General features: G+C 45.4%; 1 protein-coding gene across 1 annotated transcript; it reads left to right on the forward strand.

The window, feature by feature from the left end:
• Positions 1-1,058: 1,058 nt before the first annotated feature.
• LOC119452183 (NPC intracellular cholesterol transporter 2 homolog a-like) lies at positions 1,059-19,580 on the forward strand. Its single transcript, XM_037714515.2, has 4 exons — positions 1,059-1,351; positions 11,716-11,814; positions 17,613-17,791; positions 19,480-19,580. Exons 1-4 carry the CDS (start codon positions 1,255-1,257, stop codon positions 19,561-19,563), a joined length of 459 nt encoding a protein of 152 aa, XP_037570443.1. The 5' UTR covers positions 1,059-1,254; the 3' UTR covers positions 19,564-19,580.
• Positions 19,581-20,064: the final 484 nt, after the last annotated feature.

The following is a 20,064-nucleotide window of genomic DNA, read 5'->3' on the forward strand; positions in this document are numbered from 1 at the left end:
TCGCGGCATTCCGATGGGCGCGTAACGCGAAAACGCTGGTGAACCATGCGTTGGGTGCAGGTTAAAGATCCTCAGGTGGTCAAAAATTATTTGGAGCCCCTAGCCCCACCCCCCACACTCACACTACACACCATAGTGTGAGTGTGGGTGTGATCTGATATCAGATAACAATTTTTGCACGTAAAATCTCAGACATTTTTTATACCCTCAATACGGGATTAGCACAATATCACAGGTATTACTTATACGATTCATCAAAATTCTCAATCTGCTCTTCTTATACTTGAGCAGAAACGGCGTCAGAGTCAGTGCGATAACACCTTATGTGCCGCTTTCAGCAGAATAAATAATGGCAGAAAAAGTTCCCGAATAAAACCAACCAAGCTGAAAATAACACGTATAGATCGGACTAAAAAGCGTCAGACTGGTCGTTGATCCTTTTTATAAAGCACCTTGTTTTAAGGCTTTATTCATCAAAAACAGTGACCCGCGAGAATTCATCCAGAGTGTACAGGCTCTTTAGTAAAGGATGATGCCCCTCTGATGGCCCACCTCTTACAGGCGATTCAGTCCTCTCCGCTTATTACAGCGCCCGCAGATGTATGTCGCAAGAGTTGTCCACGTAAGGACACTGACAGTTCAACGGCACACGATGCGCTCTCAGCAAGCACCATCATCTTCGCCCCAGCTGAGATATCAAGTGGTCGACCGCATTCCGGCTCGTTGCTGGCATCTCAGATTAACGCATTCATTCGCCCAACTGGAATACGAATACAGTGACTCACCGCTCGAGGCGGGCGAACGAAAAGCCGAGAAGTTGAAACAGTAGAACAAACGCACGGACGAATAAAGAAAACGTGAAAGAAGGGGAGAAAGGGCGTCTGATTCAGCTCCGACACGCGAGACGCTTAGAGAAGCAGCAAAGCTTCGGGGCAAGCGATAGGCATCGTATGGGAAACTGGTTCCACCGCGCTAGCGTTCGGCGCACGCGCAGTGGACCGTCACCTGAGCGAACACTAGTAGCAGTTCCCCCCCCCCCCCCCCTTTTTTTTTTCTTTGGTTGTTGTTTCTGTATTTTTTTTGTGCGTGCACTGCTTCTTTTATTTCTTTTCGCGTATTCCTTGCATGCCCGCCGCTCAAAGGCCGATAATCGACTGCCGTTGCGGCAACGGCGGTGACTCCTCGCGTATTAGACGACTGCTTGCCGTGGCCGTCACCGAAGGACGACGCTAGCTCAGAAGCGAGTGAGTCGCGATGGCTGACGGACGCTGGATTTTCGCCGCCCTGCTGCTCGCCGTCTCAGCTGGCCTCGCGTTGGCGGTGTTCGACGTCGTTGAACACCAGAAATGCGGTGCGTATATAAATACATAGGCACTCTTAATGTACTACATATATGCCACTGTGCGAAGTAGGAAACCGCGGTTTCCCGCGGTTGTGGGGCGTCCGTTCACGGAAACTTTCAGCCCCCTCTTGGCGAAACTGTGTTCGCGACGAGAAAACTTCGAGTGCCACAACGCAGCCGGGCGGTTCTTCGCCGAGAGCGAAGGCCACAAACGGCAAGAGGGCGCGTAGATGCAAGGAAAGGCGACAATTTGATGTCGCGTTTCATTGTGTGTCTCCGCACCTCGAGCTGAATCACTTGTTTGCAAGTGCTTCCGGCCAACTTAGGCGAGCAACAAGTTGCTGAATTGATGAGCGTGACAATTTTCAACACTGATGTGGACCGGTTTCGTTGGGATCAATGCTTTGCAGAGTCTGCATAATTACTGCTTGTGCTTTTACCGCAGTCGCCGGTGGTCTAAGCATACATATATTGAACGGCTTGTTTTTTGTCCACTACGGGCTGCGGCAAAATATTCTAACGCTGGCCAACGTCGGTGAAATCCACGAGCGGAAAGTGTATATACTTGCTCGGATGGCCGAAGTATTGCTTGTAGCCAAGAACGTTGCGCGCACTGTGCGCACGAACATTTTATGTGGAGCAGTTCTATCACATTCCCTAGCGCTGACTTCTGTGAAACGTTGTCTCAGTACCGATATTCTTGTAGTTAATAATGCTGATTACAGCTATGTGTAGCATTTAAGATATTCTAACGTTAACGCATCATTACGCCATCCACGAAACGTTTACACAGTTATACAATGGCCCCATGCAGAAATCGGTCAGCTATTGCGGAATACTCGCCGTGAAAGTGATGAACACTCCCGCCGTGTGACCGATTCTGGTTGACCGCAAAAACTGGTTGAAGCCTTACCTATTTGGTCTCAAAAATCTTTGGCTTAACGTTACAATAATTCACATGATTTCCCAAGCGTGTCACCAATACGCAGATAAACTCCGGGTTTGCTGTTCTTAAATTACAGCGCCACCATTATCATATGCATGATGTCGGTAACAGCTAATCCGCATACCCTTAGCACCACTAATGAAATTATATGACAATGAGTAATTACTCATTCCATTTTGTGTTACAACTGCATCGCAGTGGCGTGGATGGTATAAAATTATGTAAGCTTTCGCAAGCCAAGGTCAGTGGTGGTGGTGTTCAAGCTCCTAACCCTTTATATATATATATATATGACATTATGGTAACTGCGCTGTTTTCATCAGACCAACCATACGTCAAACGAAGTTTTAAAAGCTATGAATTGTAGTGCTTAACATTGCTTTCAACCGTGTCATGAAAGAGATAGCAAAGAGAGGAAAGGCAGGGAGATCAACCAGATTAGCGTCCGGTTTGCTACCCTACACTGGAGGTAAGGGAGTGGGGGAATAGAAAGAGGAAGAGAGTGAGTATTGTGTGTGCAGCGAAGCGCCCTGACACCAAACTCCGATAGCTGGTAACGTGTGATCAAGACATCTGGGATGAACCAAAGGCCAGTGGTCGTTGCGCGAATAGGAGGCGGCGGGTGAGCCATGGGGCTTACTCGAGACTTGCAAACACTGGATTAAGAGCATCCAGCACTTGTACTGCACTTCGCGCTGACAGAGTATGCAACTTGCTTAAGAATATAAGAAGGGTATCTGTGAGAGACCGAAGCATCACAACCACTTGCCGGTCTTATTCGGGCTGTGGCGCCGGCTGTGGCTCCGGCTGTGGCATCGGTTGTAGCTCCGGTTGTGGTATCTACCTAGCAAATGATGAAGCCGCAGGGTACCATCGTATATAGCCACCCAAGGCAGTAGCACCGCAGTGGCATAATTTTCACTTGTACACAGTGGGGGCATGATTGGCTAAAGTGGCTGTTGGCTGCAACAAAGACTATTGCCACATCAGAGCCGCCATTTCTAACAAACTTGCCTATAACAGTTTAAACGTGAGTGTTTTAAAGGATCACTTGAGATAGAGAAAATGGAAGGATATTCTTGGACGTTAAGCCGACGCACGACCAAATTGCTACGTTCGCTTACTAACTAAATAGACAAGCACGGTGTCACGCGCGCACAGGTAAACATGAACACATCTCGCTCGATGACCGCGGAAACTCGCTGTGAAAACGCCGGAATGAGAAAGCGCGCCAGCAGCAGTGGGCAAATTGATCTTCGCGCTGTCTCTCGTCTCGCTTCAGCGCGAACTAAACGTCAAAGCATAGCCCATACGAAGCTACCGGCACTTTGCGCATGCATTTTGTCCCCATCGCAGATCGCTTTGAAGATGAGGCCCGCGCGGGCGCGCACTTCAACCCACATCGCAGATCGTTTTCAAGATACGGCGCCCGCGCGGTCGCTTTCTGAGCAACAGCTGACGGAGCGGAACGCACCCCTCCTCTCCGTCGCGTCGACCCAGTGCCTCGCGCGCGAGAGAACGCACGCTTCCGGCCTGCCTTCCTCCCTCACGTGCGCTACATTGAGCCGCGATTGCCGGCTCACCCTCTTACGCTTTCACTCGCACACACAGCGCACGGCGTGCCTCGACGATTTTATCGCCGTCGGACTTTATACGGAACCTCACGGCGACGGCGATGCCGACAGCAGAAATGCGCTTGGAGTGGCCATATAATTGCTATCACAATAAAAAGAAAACACTAAGGGTGTCACTTCATCCGGAGAGGCACATTGAAATTATGATCGCTCCTTGAGGTCTGTCGACTTCAGGAACTGCGTATCGCTTTTCGGGCTGGCAACAGTGCGAGTACTTTTGTCACTGTGAATTACCTTGAATCCAGTAGGTGTGATCTAACGTGGTACGGAGTAGAAGGTGCTTGTCGTCATAGCGAGGGAAGATGCAAAATCACAATCAGAATGAATGGGTCCTTGTGAATGCCAGCCACAAGCGACACAATTATGTTGCATTGTAGTGGGAGACACCTTCTGGTAGTCGGAACTTCATGGGAGGGCCGATAATTCGTAGACGACGATTCGAGAGGCGGGGGGAGTTTGTCAGCTATAGAGTGGCGTTACGAGTCCGTGATGCGAGTTTTCTTACAGCGGCCGTTCTATAGAAAGGCAGCCAAACGATAAAACTAACAGTAAGCTATATCGGTGGATTACACTTTTGGAAATACAATTTTGTGTTTTACCTGGAGCGGAGGCTCGTTATGACAGAAAAAAACATGAAAACTAAACACGCCAGTGGTAATGCCGTTTCTAAATTTCTGTACAAGCTTCCCTGTGAAGCCTGATTTTGATAACCCACTGCCGTAGCTAAGTGGCTCTAATGTAAGTTCGTAGGTTCTATCCCTAACCGCTACAATTCCTTTCTGATGTGGGCGGATTCCATGTACATTCACTGTCACAAAAACAATGAACACGGGTGTACCTGCCGCTCGGTACAGGCAGACCATGCACTATGACGAGCGGCTATAGCGCATTTTTGTAGCTTGTAGGCTAAACGGATACTCATCGATTGCGCTCGTGTGTCGTCTCCTACAGTCTACGGTTAGACCGTAATTCAATGCGCCTGCGCACGAGAGCGCACGTTCCGTCATTTTTAGACTCCGTGCAGTAGTGACGGTAGCACACGACGCCCGAGTGCGTCTGCTAAACCCACAAATTACTAGAGTGCGCTAGCAGCTCGCCATAGGGGTGTGCCCGCATCGAGTGGCACGCACTGTCGTGTTCACTACCATAAATGATTAACTGGGCGCTCGTGCAGGTCAGCTGACACAAACAACCCATTTCCGCTGATACTATGGTCTTCGATGGATACTCTTTTGACCATGAGAGAGCTGGAGCTAGCTTTGAGCAACCTCCGACGTCGCTATGCGATGGGACGAGACCTAATCACTAACCAGATGCTCACATCGACGCGGCACCTATACCGATGCAGCGACGACGTCAGCTGCTTTAATTTTTAATCAAGTGTTGGTCACAGGCGACATCCCACACTTATAGAAAATTTCATGGGTCATGCCAGTGGCTCAAACCAAGAAAATATCCAGCTGCTCCGGACTCATGCAGAACGGTGTCGCTGACCTCCTGTGTAGCGAAGCTAATAAAGATGGCATGTCCAAGACTCACCTGGTCGAACAGGCCCTGAAACTCCCATTGTGTATGACTGCGTTTCGGCAGCTTCTAAGCGCTCAAGATAACGTGTCGGACCTGCTTAGCCATGTAGGACACTGTAGTACGGAAGGTTTCCCAACACTTGCCGGTTTTATGGATGTTTTGAAGGCATACAATGGTGTGTCTCAAATAGCCGTTATCAGCCGGCTACAAGTGCTAGGCGTCAATGGACATCTTTTGCGTTTTATTCACACATTTCTGAATGATCGCCGCGTACACGTTCGTCTTGTGAACATTTTTAGGTGACGAAGTACGTATTTTTTGCGGCATGCCACAGGGAAGTGTTATATCTCTCTTAGTTTTTAACATTGCCATGGATAGTTTCCCAAGCGTAATAGGCCTTCGAATTTCAGTGAAGATGTCCATGTGTGCGGTTCAAATCTGCATATGAGTTACCAGCCCATTTGTCAACACTTGACCTACGGCTATTAACGGAGAAATCGTCATTTCTTTTATTTCCCGGGATCAAACGAAAAGCTACATATTTGAAGCTGAGTTTAGGTGGCTACTCCATTAGAAAAGTCACCAGTGTTCGATTTCTGGACATTACTCGGGACCACAGGCTACAATTGCGTCGCGCTGTTGACAACGTTACGACATCATCATTACAGATGATCCATGCGCTTCAGCGGATCGCTGGCATGAGCTAGAGTCGCCCCCGACGTCCATTGTACGCTTACATTCAGCTTTGATTACCAGAAGGATACTATTCCAACTTCCTATAATGTCGCCATCGTTCAGCCAGTACGAGCTCCTAGAAGCAATTCACCGGAAAGGCCTTCGACTATGTTTAGGAGTTCCTCAGCCAGCTTCGAACAAAGAGGTGTTGTACCATACTGAGTCATGCCCACTCCAAATTCCTGCTTCTCAAACTCTCTTGACTCAGTTGTTACGACTAAATGAGTCATTACCCGGCAAAGCCCTTCTCCAACGTATAGGTGGCAGGGCACATTCACATTTTCATGCATCGCTGAACACACCGAGCACCTTAGGGTAGCACTGCTCAAGACAGAGGCAAAAGCTAGACCCGCCCTGGGCGATCAAAGATATTAGCTGCAGCTTAAGAACACCGACACTGCATTCGAAAAATACTGTTTCATCTGCAGAAGCAAAGTCCCTCGTTCTGGAACACCTGACCACTAATTACCGAAATCACCTCCAAGTGGGCACAGATGGTTCCGTCAAAGCCGATGCCGACCGCTGCGCAGCTGCGTTTTGTATACCCTCTTTGAGAGCTACTCTCTCTGGCCGGCTGGACCGAGTGGTCTCCAACGGCTGTCGAGGATGTGGCAATAGCTGCTGTCTTAAGAAAGCCAAAGAAAATGCCTGCACATGTTGTCTTATCCCTCACTGACTCGAAGGAGGCATTGCAATAATTCTGTCCCGGTTTACCATTCAATTCAATGCAATTCAAGTTTATTACATACATTAGAAACTATAGATATATAGTTGTGCATATACACAAAGAGGTCCCATGGTTTTAATCACCGTTGGCGGGACCTCCTGTGCAAGTAAAACGAGTAAAACTACAAAGTAAAAAACCAAAGGAAACGAGAGAGCAAATATATTACAAAAGAAAATAATAAGTGTATGAATAACGTTCACTGGTAGATGGGATTACTTAGAGTTTGAAAACAGAAATTGTTTAAGGCATTTTCTTAAACATTTGCAAGCAAGCTACATATTCCATATTAGTGGGTAAACTATTCCAAAATGTTACTGAAGAAAAAAGAAAAGTGGATCTACCATAATTAGTACAGATACTAGGCAAGAGCAAGTTACGATGGGTAGCGAAGTGAGTAGAATTTGGTTTAGAGAGCACATGATGTGGGAAAATAACGAAAGTGAGGACATGGTTTTAAATTTAAAAAATATAATGCATATATTATAAAAATAAAGGCTAGACAAAGGCAAAATGTTAAGATCAACAAAATTGGGAAAGGAAGGTGAAAACCGTGGAGCCAATTTAATAATACGAACTCTGGAGTTTCTGGAGTTTAATCAATGGGTAGAGGTGAACGGAGCGTGTATGACCCCATGATAAGATGCAATAGTTGTGTTTAAAGGCGTAATATAGTGTTGTGAGGACATGGAGGCGGAAGTAGAATCAGGTTTTAAGGAGGGCACGTATGCCAAAGATATTGTAATGCAGACTGACGCAATGTGTTCATGAAACCGAAGATGAGTGTCAACGACTCCGAGAAAAGTAACATTATTAGATGAAGTAAGAGCCTGGTTGTTGATGAATTGACAAGGCGACATATTTTTCCTGGTTGGTGAATGAAAAAGCATAAAAGATGATTTAGAAGGGTTAATGGAGAGCTGGTTTGATGCACACCACTGCACAAGGAAATTTAAATCTGCTTGTAAAATGGAAATTAAATCATTAAGGTGAGGGCTGTGAGCAAAGATGGTGGTGTTGTCTGCATATAAAATATACTTAGAGCAAGAAAGGCAATAAGGCAAGTCATTATTGTATGTTAAGAACAAAAGGGTTCCTAAAATAGATCCTTGGGGAACACCTTTAATAATTTATGAGGGATTAGAAAATAATCATCAACAACAGCAAGTGGCCTTCCGTTAGAAGCTTTTTAGCAGAGATAGCGCTGGCCCAACAATACCTTAACACTCAAGCTTCAAAAAAGAATGTCATGATCAATAGAATCAAAGCCCTAGAAAAATCTATAAATACAGAAGCTGAAATGTCGCCATGATCAATGTAAGATTTAATGTTATCCGGGAAACATGCGATGGCAGTGTCAGTCGACAATCCTGAGTGGAAACCAAACTGAGAAGTTAATATGTTACACTTCGTGTAGCACTTGTGTAGTGTTGTTTCGGTAAATTCCTCTAGAACTTTGTGAAGGAAGGGAAGGAACAGAAATCGAGAGGTAATTTTCACATAAACATTTGACACCTTTCTTCCAGACACGTATGACCTTCGCAACCTTGAGTTGGTAGCGAAAGCACCGGAACTTACAATAAGATTAAATATGCGGCTTAAAATGGGTGAGATTGTAGAAGAAATTAATCTAACAAGCAAGTTCCCATACAATTCACCGTCATTCATGAAAGACTTCAAGTTTCAGTGGGTCCCCTCTCACATTGGCATTGCTGGAAATGACGAAGGTGACGCTATTACATCCACCTAAAGTCAAAGTACCGAAAAGCAATCAAGTCACGAAATCGGACATCCATGCTCACGTTGTATCGCTTTGGGTTCCGCCACATGTACTCTGCGTAACCAGGTGGCTTCGTCGAGATGAAGCTTCGCTACTGCATCGAGTAAGCACAGGTTCTGCATATACCCCTGCATGGCTATTCGAGACGGGACGTAGAGATCCTACGCTCTGTACTTTGTGAAATGAGACAGCAGACATCGAACACTCTATGTGGTCGTTCCCGAGCTACCGGGGTGAAATCGACGCTCTACCTGAGAACTTAGAAAAGAAATGCCTCCCCTTTGCGGTGTCTTCAACACCTTTCGTTTCCCGAAGGATTTGCCATAACCCGCAAGGAAGCTTCACGCCTTCTTCCCACATTTCTGAGAGACTGAACTGCTCGACAGATGGTGACAATGACAATGAGAGACGCTCAGGCGCGGAGCAATAGCCGGCCTCGATCGCCAGGCTAATCCCGCATGTAGCTACAGCACACCACCACCACCATACGCTCATGCACTGAGCTTTTGCGCTCGTTAAACAGCCTTAGGTGGCCAAAATAAATTCGGGGACTTCCGCTATGGCGTATATCTCGCAACCACCTTTTCTTTGGGACGTTATACCCAATCAATTTCACAAGGCCTCGCTAATGGTTGCGAATTGATTATTGATAGCATAAATCGACGTTGCGTTTGAAATTTAACAAAATGTTCATGCCAGCAGCTTTTCTGAGCTTCTGCTGTACAGAATGGACTGTAAACTGCTACACAAATAGTGGTATTCGTGACGCCCCATTGGAACTTCCCTAGATGCGATTCGGGCGCGAAATTCAGAAAGGGATGTTTGGACTTGAGTTTGTCCTGTAATGAGCAATATTGGTTCTACCGAGATAATGTCGTCAAAAGAACTTTCGCTCTACAATGTCTGGAAGTCTATATCGATTTATCGTTTCTAATTCATGCCATTTTACGGTTTGTTCACACAGTGCTCGTCACGGGGCCGACATAAGAATGAGAATGTGCCGCGTTATAAATCGTAATGGACAGCAGTTAGATCGTTTATGCAAAGCAACTTCTAAAAGCTCCTTTCAAAATTTTCCGAGACAAGGCGCAAGGGTACGGTTCTCGTGTGATTTTGCGACTAATAAAAAAAATATGGTGTGTAGTTGAGCGCCAGTTTTGTCAGAGAGATGGGTGGAATGCAAGACTGGAGCACCGCGATGTTAGGAACTGAAACTCAAGACTCACAAGAATGACAGACTGACAACTCCACAAACAAGTGTGAAGTCCAAGAGCCGCGATTTCGCACAGCCACGTCACGAAAATGCCGGTATCGCGCTTTGTTCCAAGTGCGGCGACCTACCTACATAGCGAATGTACGTACAGTATATCTGCAGTATTTATACAAGCTGCCTCGTGGTGAGTGGGACCTGTCGAACATTCGTGCTCCGATGTTTCGAAAAATGTGAAATGTCAAAAAGCTTTTCTCTTCGCATACGAACTGAACTCCATTTGCCGGCAGCCTTAGTTAATACGGTTGCTATAACAACTTGCCAGTGCGTGTTTTTACAAAATCTTTGTCCTGTGATCATTTAGCGGGACCACACTCTCGTCCAGTGACTGAAGTGGAAGCTCCCAATAGGCGCCGGTGCAAACCTGCGACAATGTGTTATTGCGTGAAAGAAAGCCTAACACACGTCTCTTTGGTGTTTTGCCCGCAAAAAGGTTGCATTTTGACTATTTCGCGCTTACTGGTCATGTGGTTTGTCCTCTCGACGTATCACCTGAGTAGAAAGTAAGGATAGTTCCACGAGTAAGGAAAGCTGCGGTTTCTTGGACGCCTAGTGCCAATGACCTATAGGGCAATCACTCTTGTTGCCCTCTTTTTTGAAGCCATAGGTACATCCCACATAGGGGGTGGGGAGGAAGTAATAATCAAGCACCTGCCCCCCCCCCCCCTTATCCCTGTTTGTGGTAATAGTGAGATAATTTTATTTGACAAAAAAATCTTATTGCCAATAAGACAGGTGAACTGACTTGGTTTGCGTGAGGCTAATATGTGCATTTATCTGCTGCTGCAGAGTAAGGTAAGATCCCAGGAAAGGTAAAACATAGAGGATGGCTCACGTGCAGCACATCGCATGTCGCATGTGCTCATGCTCTTTGGTTGTATTCAGGGTTTTGCGATGTTTTTTTTGCGTTTTTTTTTTTTACGCCATGCGATGAGGAACAGCCGGTGCCACCTAAAGGTTTAGCTTTTGCTTTAAACTCGTACTTTTAAAAAAGAGTAATACAATGAAAGGCAAATTAAAAACGCAGACATATATTAAAACAAAGCACGATAATGCAGTTATCATGATTCTGTAATGCGGATCAAATTGCACAGCAGTCAGAGGAGGCAGTATGGTGCAAACTGCGCATGCGACTACTTGATGAGAAATAGGGAAATTGGCCTATTGATAACGTGCATTTGGAAACAAACTTATTCATGTTTACAGAACGTGGGCATCACTAATCAGAAATCTTTTAATGAAGTTATATCAAATCTCGACTGGGGGGGGGGGGAGAATAACTGGAGGTAGAAATAAGTTGGCTAGGACTTCATAATACAAATGCTGAGTCTATATCTGTGGTAGTAAGCGCAATTCTTAATAACAGGCAGTTTAGCACTCATAGAGTGCTATTTTGCCGTGAGCCGCAACGAGTCGGAAAAATAGAAAAAAAGTAGATAGCAATACAGATAAAAGAAGCACAGTAGCCCAAACTCCAGCACTTAAAAGAAGCAACCGTACTCAAAATACCGTAATTTCAAGCATATCCATGGCTTTCTTTGAAGTATCAGGTTATAATACATTTCATACAGGTTGCCATGACTATTCGCGGCTTTTTGTTTCCGGCTCAGAGTTCTTCCTAATACCGGCACCGATAAACTGACCAAGAACTTGCTCCATACGGCAGTGACGCACAGGGTTGAGGCTCAGGCGTTCGAAGTCCTCTAACGTGTGTGGGTTTGTCTAGAACTTGAGCACGTTCTTTTGTCCACCTGCAGGAGGCGAGTTCTCGCAGATCCGGATTGAGCCCTGCCCACAACTGCCGTGCCATTTCAAGAAGGGCAAGCCACTCAAGCTTGAAGTTGACTTTGTCGCCGGTTTGTATACCCCTTGACTGAAAGCTCCAGTTTCATTTCTTGTGAAGCGATACAGACGTAATTGCTACAGTAGGTGGTTTCTATCTGTGCGTGTAATCTCTTCACCTCACCAGATCGTGACGGCATCTTGCTTTCTTTACTAAAGCAAGTGCAGTATAGGCCTCCTCGTCCTCACTCCACTCCCCGCTATCTGCACGAATACATTGTGCATTAGTGAGTAGCGAACCAGCGTAAAAAAAAAGCGATAGCGGCAGATGATTTATGCTTTCCAAGATCTCTTGTAATTCTTTTTTTTAGATATGTCAGGGATTCACTGGCCGTAGCTCGAAGGCGTGGGATACTTTGCTTGTCTATTATTTTCGACTAGAAAAACGAACTGCATTGAGTGCTAAAAGTAAAATAGCGTAACAAGAAATACTGGAAGAAAAATTCTGGTGATGTCGCGCACTGAGCTACCATGTTCACTTTCGTATGTTCGCATATGTTCGGTTTTCGTATGTTCACATTAAAACACGACATGGCGTCACAACAAAAAAGTCGCAGTGTTGCCCAAGAGGCGACGAATTAATAGCGATATAGCAAAGTAGTATTATGCAATTACATGAACTAAGATTCTTAGTTTCATTGGCCGTATAAATAGCAGGAAACATTCGCATACTAACTAAATTAACAAGCATGATGCCAAACACAGATATAAATGAACATATCTCGCTAGATGACCGGCAATGACCGCAAGCACTCGCTAAAAACGCTGGCGTGATGAAGAGTGCCAGCATCGAGGAGCGAGCGCTTCGTGCTGTCGCTCGTTTCACCGCATCTCCGCAAATTAGATTACACGACCTCTAACAGCAGCAGCTGCGCGGGAATAGACGTTTTCACGAGGGCGCTTCCGACGGCTTGGCGTGGAGAGTATGTGCCAGTGTTGCCTGTTCGATCTGGACTGTGAGCTTGCCTTGCACTTGCATTGCGGAGTGGTAGCTTTCCTTCGATGTTTCCGTTTATTTTTGTCACGAATAACTTACGCTCGAAAATAATGGCATATATATACTCATCAAAAGGCTACAGGCCAGTACTGTGAAGTTTATGGGTGCACGAACAAACAGCGGAAAATAACGATTTTGGGGACTAAGTGTGTCCACAACACAGCACTCCGCGAGACCACTGCCGATGTGATATGTTCACGCTTCGCCGGTTTCCTACATCACCTGAGGACTTGGAATTTCAGTCTAATGTGAACCAATGCACACAGCAGTAAAATAACGCATTTTGGTAAGCCTTTTTCGGCACAACTTCCAATAGGCTGCGAGAATTGTCAGCTCTTCGATGCAATATTTTCTCGTATGTAGTGGAAGAGGCTACGTTTGTTATTCTTTCAAACATGACTTCATTGTAGTGCCTAATACGGGGGTCACACGGCGCACTTTTGATCGTGATCGAGGCCGACCTGGGTCAAATTTCTTGGTCGCGATTGGCTTCTTTGCTCAATCTGCGGAGGGGAGCCAATGGCGATCGAACATTCCGATCCAAATTGGTCTCGATCGTTATGAAAACTGGCCGTTTGACACCGGTATAAGACAAATTGAAGCACTCTGCGAGAGAACTAGTCGATAAATACACTTCGCAACGATCTGTAAAAATCATGTCCTATGGAAGATGTATGCAGACCCTGTGTCCACCAAAACATGATCTCTGCGTTCACATGCACCCTGCGCGGCCCTGCCCATAAACTTAATAACTTCAACAGTGTGGTGCTGCATCGAGCTCACCCATCTTTGAGCGTTGTCTATGCGCTTGGGCAGCAAGAGAATGCAAAAACTAACGTGTCAACCTCAGCAGCGCGGCCTAGCTCCAGTGCTACAGTTCGGGAACCGTAATGCGCTAACGGTGCGTGGCGTAGAAACGCGCTAAATGAGGCCGCGCAAGTAAGAACGTGAAAAACGATATTCGCATTGATACACCGACAATATCATCATGCTTGCAAGAATAACAGTAACGAAAAAAATAAATTATTCGCACAGTCGATCAAGTGAAATACTTACGTGCGTGCAGTGACCGCTTCGCTGACCACTAAGCGCTTTTCACTCACGGTCAGTAGTGGTTTACAGTCATATGCACATGCATTTATTCGACAATTGTTAAGCCTCAACATTGCTTTATTATGAACATAGCACAGTGAGACGGTGTAAGGGAAACAAGAGAAAGAGCAGAGATAGCCCTAACGCTGCAATATTATCGGCTTATTTCGCTTCAGAGATAGCGCACACGAACAATTCTTGCCGTACGCCATATCTTCAATACAAACTTCGCGCACGATCTACGTTAAGGTTCACCGTGAGCGAAGCTTGTTTCAAGTTCAGACATTCGAAAGAAAAGCCATTCCGGGTAAACAAACGTAAAAAAATAGGTAAACAAATATATCTTTATAACAAGTCCTGTTATAATCTCTATTGGGATTGACAGTATGTATAAATAAATAAATACTAAATACTAAAAATAAAAATCTAGCACGTGGGCTGTATCAGTGGCGTTGGCATCTGTGATCACTGTCGCGCGTAGGTTCGCTGCAGGTAATGCGCTGCTCGATCGCCACGCTTATGCTTTGACATTTGGTTATAAGCACCCTGCACTGCACCAGATCTAATAAATTTTGCATGATTGAGCTGTTCAGTTGCGTCGGAAGCGTATGGAGTAACCACCGCATATCTACCAACCACTGACACGCGTCGTCGGGCCGCCGGCGCCTGGTTCCAAGCATTGCCCGACAGCTACGTACGCGCCTGCTTTCGCTAAATGAGGCAACCCTCAACCGCGAAACGTAATGGTGATCAGATTCAATCGACGATACGGTCACATGTGCCTATCAATAACAATGAAATATACCGCTCATTAGCACGCCAGGTCTCGACGAAGCAGACGCGGCTGCCGCGGCTACCGACGACGAAACACCACATCCACTGGCTGGGCTTGCTGTTGCCATGGCACACCACACTGAGTGCTCACGCGAGCACGTGAAATATGTAACAAGTCAAGCGGCACAAGACAAGCGAAGCGGAAGAAAGCAATCGAAATAATGCGCGGCGAAGATCGCACAACCGAAGTGTGGCGGGCCTGCTCTCGCAAGGCTCACAGTCTAAAGTGGCGGCATGACATGTTCTGACTCTAGACGTCGCCCGTGTCGGGCAATGGCGCCACTCAAACGTCGGTTTGTGAAAAGGTCTATACAATGCGCATGAAATGGCCAACCAATTCGGCTCACCCGAAACTTTCTAGCCGCCACAGATTACCTGCGAAATACGGCGCGTGCGCCACGTTTGCACTAAGCCGCGCGTAGAGCCACGTGCAGCCACGACAGGACTAAACGAGGAGACGAGCGCTCTCCTCCCCTAACACGTGGGATTAATCACGTGACCTTCAAAATTGGGCACGCAGGAAGATGGCCAGCATCAAGCTGCCATCCTTCTCGGCTCACGCTCGTAAGCTTTCTCTAACACCCGCAGCGTACGGCGCGCGAAGTGCTAATTCTTAGCGCACTTGGACTAAATGCGCAACATCACGGTGACGGCAAAAATATGCCTGGAATGTTCATAGAATTACTATTGCAATAAAGCACGCTACTACGTGAACATATAAACAGTCCGCTAGGCGTATTGGCATTGTATTGTTGGCTCAGAACCCTCACTGTATTGTCGCATGTCTCGGCAAACACTTTTCATGAAACAAATTGCTCAAGATGTAATTGCAGACATACCCCTGCAAACCCAGATTACCTATAATTTTCTATGTGCTTCATAAATTACAAATACAAACACAAATACGTTTTAACGTTATAATATTGAGCATGAACTAACCAGCCTATTATTTCGAGGTTGATGGTTTTTTTGGTTTTTTTTAAGAAGGCTAGGAATTCCTGTGAAGCACGATTCTGGATTATTTCTCTTGGCCATTCTTTTGTTTTGCGATGTTTTATTTTCACGATACTCACTTCAGAAGCATGTTACCAAGGTCAAAAGCTGCAACGTGTAGCTTTTATCAAAATTTAAGTGGTGAACTGGCACGCTTGTTCGATCTTACGAAAGCAACCTGCGATCCTTCCTCGTAAGCAATTAATATTAATGAGACGGCACCTCTTACAATGTGGAAGAGTTCTGGCACAAAGTCAAGCAATGAAGTTAGGAGCATTGCATTTGAACCAGGAACTTGAGCAATATTGACTCACTTGGGTTTACTGTCGAGCTTAGTTCTTTTATTTCTCCCTTTCTTGTATGATGTGTACGCTCACCAAGGCACGCAGATACGTGCCATGGTGAGTTACTCGTTGCCCGTGCTTGATCGCTTTCCAGCATCCAGTGAAAGAAGGCGCCACTTGCTCGTGGCAAATATAGACTACGGATATGCTTATGCGGTACCATGTTCTACTTAGAGTCACCTGGTATACGGGGAAGCTCCACAACTACTTTTTTGGCAGTACTACGTGCAAGAGAAACTTCCAGACATCTGTTTAAAATTTTTACGCTGTATGATGGTTATCCTATATCGGGAGAGCTAGTAGGACGGACTGGCACACGCCGTTAGGATAGTGTATAGGCATTCCGAGAAATTGTACCGACCTGCAAACGATGGTCACCATCAAAGCCATTTTGGACACTTCCATACCTGATTGTCATCCCTGATATAAACGGCATGCGCAAGAGAGTTGACATGGTGACTTTCTGGCTGTACAGCAGGTGCTTTGGCATTCGTATACAAGAGAAAGTGGAAAAATACCGGCAAATAGAGATGGATCCTGTACTGAAGAATATTCAGCTTCTGCCTTTTCACCACATAGCTTTGTGAAAAGTGATTGCAAAAACTGTGACATCGATCTTATTCAACAACATCCAAGCTGCGTGCTGTTTTTGAAGTGCTCAGTGAAGGTGATCTGCAAAAGAACAGAAGCAAGACACTGGGTCATTTGTAGCGACAGCAAATCGGTGCTTCAAATCGTCATGAATCCGCGAGCAGCTTTCAAGAATGGAGAAATAGTTCCCTGCATTGCAGAAACCATGCAAGATGCATCATTTCAGGGACATAATATTGTATTTCAGTGGATGCTTAGCCAAATTAGCTTAAAGAGTAATGAGGAGGCCGATAGACTCGCCAAAGAGGCCCTAAACGAAGTAAATTATTGTGTGATATCCCAATTCTTATAACAAAAAGGTCTGCCCACTGTTCTGCGGAGAAGTGGTTCGACGGTGATAAAGCGAAGCAATCATTGGTATAGAAAATTTCCCCCATTAATAAAGTTCAACATAGCAGTGAATCTCCCGCGACACATAGATACATTAATTCACAAGAGTCGACCTGGTAGTCGCATAAACAAATTTTTTTCTGTGCAGGAAACGCCGCTTCACTTCTCCTGAGTCCTGCTGTGTTCATGAAATTGGATGTTTGCCATGCGCCTCTTTAGAATCGCCCCTTTGCAATTCAAAAATTACTTGGACCGTGGTTACCAAGTCCCCTCTCGCAAAAGGCTTTTTAGTGCACACAAAGTTAGAAAAGTCTTTATCATAAGTAGTCGTGTTCAGCAGCATGCGTGTGCTCAGTACTGGAACAGAAAAAAAAATCACCTGACTTGAGTCTAATACTATCGAGATAGTCTGTAGCAGTTTTGTTGGGCTGCATTTACTTATGTGTACGCATGACAGCTTTCTTATTACCCTCTAAACAAAAGCATCAGGGATCAGCGCTTTAGCCGAGTGAGACCCATGCGCTGAAATGAGTCTCTAATGATCTCATATATCTTTTCTGGACATGCGCAGCCGAGAGTTTCCAAAAGCTGGAGATGAAGCTCCGAGGCGAGCTGAGCAACAAGGTGTGGCTGCCATTCCCTGGCTTCCGCAAGAATGCCTGCAAGAACAGCGGCCTCACATGCCCATTGGAAGTCGGCAAACCTTACACGCTGAAGTCCACGCTGAATGTCCTCTCCAGCTTTCCTTCGGTACGACTACGTTTTTTTTTTTTTTTTCACTGACCTCGCGTAACGAAACTGGGTCACGCCTTTGTTTGCCCTCTTTTTACTCTTCATAATGCATTGCCGGTATATTGTAGCGATGCCTTATGACTTATTCTGTACTATTCTTATCATCCACCCCTCACGGCCGGCTGATCCCGTTGATAACGCGAGTGGACCGTCGCTCTGACCACTGACAAAGCGCGATAAGCGCGAAAAGTCATTAGCACCAGAAAGGCATCGCTACAAAATAGCGGCCCATGTCGGCTTCGATTGAGGTCTGTGCTTGCAAGAAGAGAGCACCGCGAATATCGCTTGATCTCCCGATTTAACAGGGCTCAATTTCACGTAGTCTGAAAGAACTGAAATTGTTTTTTGGTGCCCAGTAAGCAACTTCTGGGGAGAAGCAATCCATTTGATGGAAGACATCCTTACCTCATTATAGTAATAATAATAATAATAATAATAATAATAATAATAATAATAGCAGCAACAATTGCGGGAAAATAGTCAATTGACTCTTAGGATACCCAGGATAATAAAAAAAATTTGCTCGTAGGAAACAGGCTCCAAGCTCTTCCACGTATGTTTTTTTTTACCTATATATTTTAAAATGTTTCAGACCAATATCTTGAAGGTAGGGCTTCCTGTTAAATCACTATTAGAAAAACAAGCATGCGTCGAATAATAAGTCTAATACGGCAATAATGATAAAATAAACGGTCTAATTCACATAACTGTGTATCCGTAAACGCATAGATTATTTTCCATCAATAGTTGTGTGAGGTTGCTAATACGACATTCATTTTGAAAATGCCGGTACTCAACGTTTTTTAAGCTGTTTGAACAGTAAGTACCCTATGAAGTGAATGATCTCTTGTGTAACGATTTATTTTCTTTAGAGTCAAAGTATATTCAAACGTTATGTTCACTTATGTTCGCAAAGCTATATCAAGCAAGCAAAAACATTCCGATGACTGAAAAGAAAAAGTTTGACTGACAAAAAGCCGATTAAAATGTTTACACCTACTTATCAGCCCATTCTGCTTCAATGAACCTTTTCACAATATAATTACAACAAAAGCTTGTTGCGAGGGGCATTATGAGGTGCTGTGGCATCAGGTCGTGACGATGAAGTTGGTGTCACTGCGTTGTAAAATGGTCGTTATCGGGTCGCACTCAAATTTTAAATATCCCACATTAGGGTTGATCGACTAACGTGTGATTCATTCTGGCTTTTTTATACACACATAGTTAAAAACCAGAAAACTACACATATTGCGTTAACGAAGTGCGTTGGCGTGAAATCGGCATTGCGAAAATGACATTGTTGGCGATATTTTCGAGTGATCAGTCCATTTGCGGAGTCAACTAATTTTACTAATTTCGTCTGCTTCACAAAACGTATACATTTACTAGCTTTCAGTCCAGCCAGCGGTGATAAAAAACGCATCTCATGCCATTTCAAAATCCCAGCTGTAATAAGTCAGATTGCATTCACCCGTACTTGTGCCTGTGTTGCAATTGTGCACTTCTGCTGCGACCAGATTTCCTCGTTCTATTACTGGCCGCAACTTCCTCATCCGTCCGAGGGAAGAGCACAAATACACTTGTGTATTTATCTCTAGGTCCGTTTATAGACACTAACCCGCAGATCTGTGCATGTTACTTCGCAGGTGGACGCCAACGTGGAATGGAGCATGAAGGGGGACAACAAGACCATTTTCTGTTTCCTTGTGCCTGTCAAAGTTGTCGAATAAAGATTATACACTTTTCAGGTCTCGAAGGCATATCGGCTGCGCAGCTCTAAGGTGAAGGGCTTTTCTAAATGCTTAGCATATGCAGCGCTCTGGGTTTAGGCAGTGGCGCACATTCATGCTAACTTCAAGGCTCGATCGCTCTGCGTGCACATGATCACTTCTCGTTCTTCTCTGTGCGCGTTTGCTCAGCTTTAATCTGCCTTCGGCGTTGCTCACCTATCCTAAATGTACCCCTTAAACTTTAGACGCGCTTTTAATTCAAGCACTGTCTGTGTTTAGGCGAAATGCTGTCGTAGAAGTGCTCGACGGCGTTGCTCATTCTCTTCGTGATGTAATGCCGGATTGCGTTTTCCGTACATGTAGTTCTTAATAGTGTTCTTGTCTAGTGTGCAAACCGTCGTGGTTTCGCCCACGTCCTTACGGCGACTGGCAAACGGCCGACCAAGATTATCTCTCTATATTAGTCCTCACGGTTGGCGGCTAAGGGAATGCCTGCCACGA

This window comes from Dermacentor silvarum, chromosome 1, assembly GCF_013339745.2.
Source record: "Dermacentor silvarum isolate Dsil-2018 chromosome 1, BIME_Dsil_1.4, whole genome shotgun sequence".
NCBI lineage: Eukaryota > Metazoa > Arthropoda > Arachnida > Ixodida > Ixodidae > Dermacentor > Dermacentor silvarum.